Raw genomic sequence first — 11,256 nt, forward strand, 5'->3', positions numbered from 1 at the left:
GGGGTACTGGAGGACTGGCGTTAGGAAACACTGGTCTACAGAGACATGGACCTAATTTAGAACTGTTGCGTGGTTCCCGTTTATAAATCAGACCTGTTGTAAAACTGTGCACGTGTGTGAACAAGCATTATAACTCCGTCTGAAAAACGCCCATCATTCACCTTTTATGGTGACAATAATACTTTGGAACTGTTGGAATTAGGCCAACACAGTATATCTGAAGGAAATATTAATGGTGAACTTTATCAAATGTCTTTGGAGGTGTTGACAGAATGTTTTCTTTTGCAGTGACATTTTACAGTTTCTGCAACACAAAAATAATTGCAAATTGTTGTGGATCTGTAAACCGATTGTTTGAATTCAATAATGTTTTGCATTTACTTTCTCCCGAACCTAAATATGCTRCACCGCCCAAGAATTCTGAAACATTGTCTACTCTGAAAAAGATTTAGACTACAGGAGGCCTACTTACAGTGGTAACCTACACACTTTAATTCACCAGTTAATTTATACTGCATGTTATAAAGCRTGCTCCATTTCAGATGCTTAGAGCAAAAACCTGTAAATATAATAGCCTATCTAAAAGGCCCAATTAGAGATGGTCATTTGTTTTAAAGCTACTTCGGGAATATTAACTTATCATGGCCAGAAAAGGGGCAATGGTTATAATATATGTATTATGTYTATAAATTAAATATTGTYTAGGCTACTGGAGAAATTTGACATTACAGTATTCATAYGTAGTCTACAAACGTCAATGGAAAAGGTGAACAGTCTGTTCTACCGTTAAACTGTGTATCGGATTGCATAGAGCAATATACTTGAAATACTGGTATCTTATCTGTTTACTACTGTGAAGTGRGTYCAATTAAATGAGAGGTGGGACGAATGGTAGCCTATCCTATCTTGTTGTATGCCTATAGGYTWTTTTGCGAGTATAAAACCATCACAGTCAGAAAAGGTGAGGAATTTATTCTGCAATGATCATGGAAGTGAAATTAATAATCGGAAATAGATTTCTAATTATTTTAGAATGCAGAGATAGAAGAAATAGATTTTCTCACTAACATCAAACAATGGAGTCTTGTTATTATATTTAGCTACCTGTTTTTTTGTTATTGTGAATAAGTCATCATGTGTTCCCCATTTGCACAAGGCTATAAAGCTACTAGGCTACTAGGCTACAAAGCTACTAGGCTACTTTTGCTTTCTTGCAATGCAATACTTCAACCACTAGAAACGGTGTGTACGCATGGTCTAAAGTTTCCGGAAGGAAAAGCACAAAAAGTCCAGTTTTTATAAATGCCAACTTTTGCGTGAAAAAGCACATATGTTTTGGGGCATGATTATGTGCGTATGCAACTTTTTATAAATTAAGCCCCTGAAGCCTTATAATTGTCTGAATGTTTTCCAGCTGGGTATAGTCTACAGAGACCTGAAGCTGGAGAACATCCTCATGGACTCCAGCGGGCACATAGTGCTTACAGACTTTGGCCTCAGCAAAGAGTTTGATGAGGTATGTATTACAGATGTATRGGGCAAGAGGCCTACACCGCACATCCATATGATCATTATCGCACAGAGGAGTCTTGTGCTTGTGGTCTTGTACTTTAAAATGGTTAGGTTACTTGTAGTGTTATGGTGCATTCGCGCTGGTGACGCATTCCACGCAGTCAACGGAGGAGTATGTGCTGTGTGTGTTTTTAGGCCTTGTTTGATGTGCAACCTGACGCGACTACCTACCCTCCAGCCCCTACTGCCACCTTAATGGCCTACCTGCCACCTCCTAAGGGGGGCCCCCCCTACCCTGCCACTCTAGGCACCTACTGCCACCCTCCTCCAGGCCTACCCTCAACCCTCCAGGCTTCCCTACCGACTGCCACCTCCTAGGCCCCTAACGGCACCCTCCCAGGTCCCCTACCTGCCACGCTCCAGGCTCCCTAACCCTGGCACCTCAGGGTCCCCGCTGACCACCTCCAGGTCCTACCATGCACCTCCAGGCTCCCTACTCCTGCCAACCTCTCAGGTCCCCCTACCCCTGCCACCTCCAGGGCTCCCTACCCTGACTCTCAGCTCCCTCCGGTCCACCTCTACCCTGCCGACTCCACCCGGCCACCCGCCTCACAGGTCCCTACCCTGCCACACTCCAGGTTCCCCTATCCCTCCTATCCCTCCAGAGCATCACCCATCCTAGCCTTCCAGGCCTCCACGCCCTCATTACCTCTCCAGGCATCCACCTCCTCCAGACCTCCCCCCTACCTAACCTTCACAGGCCTCCCACCCTCCTACCCTCCAGGCTCCAGAACCTCCCAACCTCCTACCCTTCAGGCTCCCACGCCTCCTACCCTCCAGGCATCCAGAACCTCCTACCCTTCAGGCCTCCCACCTCCCTACACTCCAGGCATCCAGACCTCCCCAACCCTCCTACCCCTTTCAAGGCCTCCCACCTCCTACCCTCCAGGCATCCAGGCTTCCCCACTCCCACCCTCCAGTCTCCCTACGCTGCACCCTCCAGTCCCCTACCCATTGCCTGATCTTACGTCACGTATACTCCATTGCCTGATCGTTTCACGCTCGCGTAATCCACATGGCCTTGACTCGTTACGTACGTATACTCCTTCTCTGATCGTTACGGGTCGCGTATACTAATGTCTGATCGTTACGTCACGTATACTCATTCTCTTGATCGTTACGTCGCGTATAACTCATTTGTCTGATCGTTAGCGTACGTATACACATTGCAGATCGTTACTCACGTATACTCATTGCCTGATCGTTTTCGTCCATCGTATACTTCATTGTCTGAATCGTTACGTCACATATACACATTGCCTGAATTGTTACGTGCGCGTATACTCATCTCTCTGATCGTTACGTCGCGGTATCACTCATTGTCTGGATCGTTCGGTGCGTATCTCAATTGTTTCTGATCGTTACGTTCACGTATACTCATTGTCTGATCGTTACGGATCGCGTAATCATTGTCTGGATCGTTACCCGTCGCGTATATCTCAGTTGTCCTGATCGTTACGTCGCGTATACTCATTGTGCCCTGATCGTTACGTCAACGTATCCCATTGTCATATGATCGTTCCGTCACGTTATGTAGCTCTTGTCTGATCCGTTCGTATACTCATTGTCTGATCGTGTACGTCAGTATGCTCATTGTCTGATCGGTTACGTCACGCTATACTCATTGGTCCTGATCGTTCGTCACGTAGTACTCATTGTGCTGATCGTTAGCGTCACGTATACTCCATTGTCTGATCGGTTACGTGCACGTTAATACTCATTGTCTGAGTCGTTAGTCAGTATACTCATTGTCTGATCGTTTTACGTCAACGTAATACTCATTGGTCTTCGTACGCTCGCGTATACTCATTGTTAGGTCGTTACGTCGCGTATACACATTGTCCTGATCGTTACGTCCGCGTATAACACATTTGCCTGATCGTTACGTGCGTATACACATTGTCTTTGATGTTACGTCGCCGTATACTAATTGTCTGATCGTTACGTCACTATACTATTTGCTGATATCTGGTATACGTCAACGTATACTCATTCCTGATCCGTTACGTTCACTATACTCATTGTCTGATCGTTGTACGTCACGTATACTCATTCTCTGATTCGTTTACGTCGCAATAATCACGCATTGCCTGATCGTTACGTCACATATACGGCATTGTCCTGAAAATCGTTACGTCACATATACGCATTGTCTGATCGTTACGTCACATATCACATTGCCTGATCGTTACGTCGCGTATACTCATTGTTGACTCGTTAACGGTCGCGTATACTCATTGCTGAATCGTTACGTCACGTATACTCATTGTCTGATCGTTTACGTCAGTATACACATTGCTGATACGTTAACGCCGCGTATGACTCATTGTCTGATCGTTACGTCACGTATACTCATTCTCTGATCGTTACGTCGCGGTATACGCATTGCCTGATCGTTTACGTCAACACTATCCACATTGTCTGATCGTTACGTCACATATACACATTGCCTGATCGTTCGTCCTATACTCATTGCTGATCGTTATGAGAGCCATGTTCTCTGTTCTATTCAGTGGCGCGTGGTAGGTTCTTCTCCACAACAATGATGTCTGTTCTACCCCTGAACTGCATCAACATGTGTCCTAGTCCTCAAGCTTCCTTCCTGTCGATATCCCAGTGTGGTTTAACATGCTCAGTGATGAGAACGACAAATAAGGAGAAGGGGGGAAAATCTATCTTGGTTATTTCTTTTTTTTTTGTCCGTTTGTTGTTCCAGTTGGAGAGGACTTACTCTGTCTGTGGCACCATTGAGTACAATGGGGCCCCAGAGATCCAGAGGGAAGGAAGAGCTGGCCATGACATGGTAATTTTATAAATTTAGACCCCCCGAAGGCCTTTGTTATGTTGTACTGTACTGAGTTTGGAAACCATTCAACAGTATGCCACGCCAGTCTAACAAGGAGCCTTCAAATCGCAACAGCGTACTCATGGTAAGTGTAAGTGTGCTTTAGCCATTTTTGGGGGGGCTGCTCCTATAAAGTCTCTTGTCTCACATTAATAATGGATTTGAGAGTTAAGCTATCATTAAAAGAAACCCAACCCTGCCCTCTATTTAGAACAGATGTGAGGTGGTTATTCGTTTAAATTATCCATTCAAAAAAAATGTTGCGTTCCTTCTCTGTATTGGCCATCTACCAAAATAATCTTCTCAGATTATAGAAGCTTGATAAATGTCTATTTACAGGTTGTCATCTATAAACAGATGTTACGTATCCATTGTTCATTTACATTTAGTCATTTAGCAGAAGCTCTTAACACCAGAGTGTTTACAGCTGACATACAAATCAGGGTTAAGTGGCCTTTGCTCAAGGGCACAGACCGATTTTTACCCTAGTCGGTCTCTGGATTTGAACGCAGAGACCTTTCCGGTTACTGGACCAATGCATTCTTAACTGCTAGAAGGAGGCAAACAGTACAATGTTGCTGGCTGGTTATTGTCCAAGTTGCCATTGACTTTTTCAAAGACAATACCGTTGTGAGTGACTCATTTGCATTGCGCTCATTGATTACAGTAGAATAGCGTTAATCATTTTTCAGTCTTGATGACCACTTCGTAAATACTGGTGGGTATGCAGTTTAGAAACAGGAATCTACTTTCAGGTAAAAATACTGAAATTTGAGCAAAAACGTGCTTATCGACTAATAGTGAAATTGTTTAAATATTTTGCTCCTCCGGCTACGCCTTGTCATGTCAACAGATTGGTGTGGCTTAATTTATTGTAGCTAACGTTACCAGATCTACACTTTCAGGTCAAACGCCTAAACGTTAGCTGAAAAAACTCCCAGTCATCTTGTTGCGTATAATCCGTACACTCACCACCAACTCCCCCAATGGGTGCCCGAAGGCTCGGGTAATGAAACTTGCCTCGTCCCATAATAGGGCTCCAACTATCATAACAAACACAGTAATGACGTTATCAATTAACATGCTAACGTAGATAAGTTTAGCTTACACAGTCACCTGCAAATGTTATAAAGGCTGTGTTTAAAGCTACTCATTAGGTGGTTCAAAATGCAGTCCATACTTGCTCAAGTTAGCTTAGCACAAATAAACCAAGTCAGTTAACTAACGTTAGTTAGCCACTTAACGTTATTCAGGTAGCCAACTAACGTTAGCTAGCTAACCAAATAAACGTTAGTATGCTGGCAAATAAGCCGGAAGTGTTTAAAAAAAAATCGATTGAAACAGTTCGATACTCACGTTTCATCCATAGTGTGGCTCATGTTTTGACCTGAAATTGGTAAAGCTTTTTTACAACTGTTAAGTGTGACAACCCTTTAATGAAAACACAACCCCTTGTACGTGTCGTGTTGGAAGAAGCGACAGAGAAATTACGTTTTCTGCGCAACGCGTCAAAAAAAGACTTCTCTAGCCTGGTCCAGATCTGTTTTGTGCCACTCCTTGTCAGTGCGAACCCAAATATATTTAAAAATATAACTTGAGCACAAACCATTTGCTTAGTTTAATTTCATAATCATCATAACCTCTTACGTGGAATCAAACAAGTAGGGAATAATGTGTCCAGTTGACAGTTTAATTTACAGGCAAGGTCATTCCTAGTCCTATGGACATTGGGGAAAAGTTAACCCTTTATCGTGACTCAGTTCATTACATTACACATTAAGGGATCATTGGGAAAAGGAGGTCTTCTGTAAGGGGGGAGTTTTGTAAATAAGAACCGCGACGCTCGATCTGAACATTAACATGGATGCGCTTGCAATATGGTTTTGGAAGCCCTAAAGGACTTATCTTACTATCAAGCGAGACCTAATTGTCAAACTAAAGGTTGAATTGATACCTTTACAGGATTATGGTTCTTATGGCCATTTTACAGCTCACGATGGAAGAACAGAGTGGACTGAACTACCTTGTGCTAATTAAGCCATCTGCGTCTGCTGTGTGTAAACGGAACACTTATTCGTGTTCACTCTGTTGTGTAAACGGAAGACAGAAACGCCACAAAACGTGTAATACTGAAACTGAACTGTTGGCTTGGCCACTGGTTAAAAACTCATGTTAAAAACCAGTCCCTACAGTACGTGTGTAATTTTGCATATGTTGAAATTATTTTGATGTGATATGAAGACGAGGATTTGTTTCTAGTAGGGAGTATTTGGTAGTTTTGGCATCATAGCCAAAGTTCGCACCCTTTAAACAGTAACATGTAGGTCTTGGAAATAAGCCCTAAAGGAGCAATGTTAAGCTCCTTTAGTTCCAATACTTGGGCTAGGGATAGTAGGATGGCCTATTCGAGTATATGGCAATTCATGATGAAAGAGCCCAATTGCCAATGACATTACGAATTAGATCTTAAGTCGTTCACGTATATGTTGTTTACTTAAAATTTCCATCTGATTGGAATGTAAGTATAAGAAATTTATCAAGTTTACAATCAATGACTGTAGCAAGCTAACTGACCTGTCATACCCTGAACCACTCAGTAACACGTCCTTGCCAGTGGCAGTACTTGGATATTTTTTTATTCAATAGTCGTTTCTATGATCTTTTTAGCGCACCTACTGGGATCATGGTCCTCTCTGATCAACCAGGTCAAGATTCGAGAACTAGTTTCATAGTACACAGCCCAACACTTAACTCCTTTCAAAAATGTAAAGTCTACACCTAACCTCAGTCGGTTGATTACGTCCAGGGTCTTTCATAGCTATCCTGGGTTCCAGTCTTTTGTGCTATCATGACAACTCCATGTCAACTTTTATTGATTTGTCATGGCATGATGGCACAAACACATCTGGTGTACGCAGGCATACATCAACAGCTCAGTTACATGTATTATGGGAATTTCAGGGTTTTGAATACCACAAAAGGAATGGTGACGAGGGAGGAGAAAAAAAACATGGGTCTGAAAAAAGAAAAATCATCCACTATTCTGCATTCACAAAAACAACCAATATTCCAAAATACATCTAATATTCTGAGAAAGTGGAGGCTTGCTGAGGGGGATGGTAAAGGTCATCATAATGGCTTGGACACGGAGCGAATGAATGGCATCAAACTAATGGAAACCATGGGTTTGTTGTACGCATTCCCTCATTGACAACAAGCCCGTCCTCCCTAATTAAAGTGCTACCACCCAGTGTCTGAGATACAATATTCAAAACGTAACCCAAGATTTCTTTCCATCCGCCATATAAGCAAAAAGGGTATCCCAGGCAAATCATAGCCGCCTTTAAATGCAGTTGTTGACTCACTAAAAAAGATTTCACTAAATTCTCATCCAGATAAGTAAAAATATATAAAATTCACTGCCTTGATCTTTACTTAGTATACGACTCTGCAAATAAGTGCTCAGCATACAATCCTCATTGTAAAATATAAGTATAAATATAATTGCAAGGATGTTCATGGAAACAACATAGAGAAGCTTGAGTTGGTCCTCCCTCCTTTGGTTAGTTACCACATCGCCCAGCTAGAGAACATATTCGGTTTCTGTATATTTAATTAATACTTCCTAATTTAGCGTTAAAATCGTTGTAGTCATATGAGAATTACAATAAACTTCTAACAAAGGACACTGGAATTGTGCTGATGTTGTAAAATGATTTTACAACCGTGCTCTACTTCTGTATTTCAGATAAGTGCTTAACACTGCATATTCAAGATGGAAATCAAGAACAGGGAAAGTAGACACACAAAGGCATAGCGAACATAAACGTGTCCGTCACAACATCTAATTGAATAGAACAAATCTCGGAAAATCCCGCAACCACATTAAGAGGAAAATACATATTCCGATCAGGATGGTTATCCTCCTCACAATCATGGAAGGGACAGGGCAAGCTTGTAGGCAGGTCTAAGTGTGGTTTTAAATTCAATTAACACGTAATTTAAAACACTCATTCGACTATCTGGAGCATAACAATCCTAAATACTGTGAGAACTAGCGAAACATCTGACAGTCAAGGTTATGACAGAACTATGGTATAGTGACTAACCTATACCAACAATGAAATCTCCGCCACCGCTCAGATCACATACTATGTGCCAACTTTATTTCATGTTCACCAAAATGCAAAAAAAAAAATTATAAAAAAGATGGTAAACTAAGCAAAGAAACCATTACTTAAAATAGATTCATAAATATTTTGCATGATTTGTTCCATAGTAGCAATACATTCTCCCCCGTCTACCCCACGTCATTCGTCTCTAGGGGAACTAGCTAGTTTGCGATAATATATGGGTGTTCTTTAAACTATAGTATAGTAAGGCTCTGTTACTTCAAGAGAACAACCCAAAAACATGTTATTTTCTAAAACAATGTACACCAGTCTTTAGTCATGTTTATAATAGTGCCAACCGTTTCTTAGTAAGTTTCCTTAGTCAAAAATACATTGCATTTGAAATTAAAGTAAACAGAAAAGTTAAACCAAAGAACCATTCATTTAATTGTATTAACAAGAATATCTGAAATATCGTCTTGTTTAATTAAAGTTGCTTTCATGAAAAAATGAAGAATTTACCGCTGCCAATTCACTAAAGTGCCATCCAAAATGTTTTCTGAGAGACCCTCTGTAATAGCCATTCCGTTGTGGTGCTTCCAAAGTTGTTTACAACCATCACCGAGGTTGATCGCTGTACACCAGCCTTGTCCAACCAGAGAAAATTAAACATAATAAAAGGTCAGCATAGCACCATGAACTAAGGAAGGTGGGCTAGGAAGGAGGTGAAGGAGTTACAGAGTCTGATAGGAGACTGTAGAGTTCAGAGCGGCTTCAGTAGGTATGCTGCCTGATTAAAACAGGAGTTCTGGGTCGGGAGTAGAACCCTATAGAAACTATAGGGTTACGACCCCAATGGCACCGTATTCTTACAGTGACTAATATAGGGAATAGGCGTGCCATTTGGACGTAACTAGGAGGACAGTGTGGAAGAGCAGGTCAGTACAAGTGTCCCGAGCCTCAAGCACCGGGAGGAAGAAGAGTTGGATGAAGATAAGAGGTATGGTCCGCTGGGCCGGCTGCTTATCCCACACACACACACACGTTCAGATCCATCTTCTCTTCTGCATCCAGTTTGGGGGGCATCCACGAAGTCACGCCGTGAGACGATGACGGCAGCGGCTGACGGCAAGCAGCGTGCCCCAGAACAACTAATAGGCCAGGGTCTCAGTCACGTGTCACCTGGAGAGAGAGGACACCAGCTCGTCAGAAACGACAAATATCAAGGATACAAGATGGAGGGGGAAACTTTGTCAGAGACCATAAAATATATAAATTTGTGTGACCAGAAGACTACAACGAATTGTTAAGGACACAACAGAACTAAGCATGCCCCTTGTGTGTCCTGAGGTTAACAGAGCCTAAAAGTTCAAAGGCTAGAATGTTCCTTTAGACAAGTGGTTGTTCAGACTGTTGTTTTTTTCTTACCAGCCATGAGGAGGCAGATGATACACATGGCGAATGCTACCACCATGATGATGGGCAGCTGCAAGACAAAGACAACAAAAATACATTCTCATAGTTGGGCGTGGAAAGCAGAACTCAGTATTTAACAAAAAAATAATACAAAATAAATGGAGAGGCAACGCAGAGACGTAGTCCATAGTAAGTGGAATCACAAAACTGACGATCAGTCTGGATCATCCGACTGGTGCCAGACTCCCAAAAAGGGCCTCTCCCCACCGATCACATCCCCATTACTATTGTGAGATGAGAGAGGCAAACTGACCGTGAGGAACTTCCAGTCCTTTTGGGATGCGAAGTGGGAGTTGGTCCCGTCTGTTTCATCAAACAGCGTAGTTTCAAGGAACCAAATCAATGGAATCCTGGAGACGAACCACACATACCCTTCCATTGGCTTTAAAAGGACTGACACAAAACACATTGAAATACTCCCATTCTCTCCAAATGCTCAAATGGATGAAGAAATTATGTTTTTGTAAAATTATGACTTTTGGAGGAAAACAACATTGGTCGTAAGAAGGAAATTGGTCCAATCTACACAGCAGATATCTGACAGTAATAACATTAATTCTACGTAAATGTAGTTAAATGTGTTATTTTTCTAAGGCCTTTTTAAAATTGTAAAATCAGACGTACTTGTCTGAAGCCGCAGGAAGTTTATTTCTTTGTAAGTAACGGATGGCAGAGTTCACTTCCCGTCCATCACCAGACCCATCTGGGTCCTCTTCCCTGTCTGATGAAGGACAAGGAAATACACACCAACATCGAACTGTCAACTCTCCCAACAAGACGGTTAAATAACAACATTCAATAACAGAACTGGTCAGTCCACCAACAGAAGTAGTCATAACCTGTCTTACCATAACTGTCCACGTAAGCAATACGAATGACAGGTGAAAGGAGACAATAACCACCAATCACATCTCATGGCCACACAACGGGACTTATCTACCACCAGATAGTACTAGACAGTTTCAATAGAATGAAAAGGTGCCTCAATTGAAGCCACCACAACAAACAGTTGACCTCCAACTAAACAAGCATAGTCTCTGGAGACAATGCAGACCTGTATTATATTTCAGATGTCAGCAGCACACGACTGCGCGCCTGTAATATATTTTCAGAATGTCACAGCAACACCAGACATGAGGCCTGTATAATATTTTCAGATGTCAGCAGACACGACATGCAGGCTGTATTATTTCAGATGTACAGCAGCACATCACAGACATGCAGGCCTGTATATATTTCAGATGTTCAGCC

The 11,256-nt window shown here is 42.1% G+C and overlaps 1 protein-coding gene across 1 annotated transcript in view; it reads left to right on the top strand.

The window, feature by feature from the left end:
• The window catches only part of LOC112071015 (ribosomal protein S6 kinase alpha-5-like), a 67,749-nt gene that overhangs the window by 40,942 nt on the left and 15,551 nt on the right, over positions 1-11,256 (top strand). The window contains exons 5-6 of the mRNA XM_024138466.1: positions 1,415-1,516; positions 4,289-4,375. Of these exons, the coding sequence (XP_023994234.1) occupies positions 1,415-1,516; positions 4,289-4,375 (189 nt within the window). The remainder of the gene's footprint in view (positions 1-1,414; positions 1,517-4,288; positions 4,376-11,256) is intronic.

The sequence above is a fragment of the Salvelinus sp. IW2-2015 genome, unplaced genomic scaffold (assembly GCF_002910315.2).
Source record: "Salvelinus sp. IW2-2015 unplaced genomic scaffold, ASM291031v2 Un_scaffold1493, whole genome shotgun sequence".
Lineage (NCBI taxonomy): Eukaryota > Metazoa > Chordata > Actinopteri > Salmoniformes > Salmonidae > Salvelinus > Salvelinus sp. IW2-2015.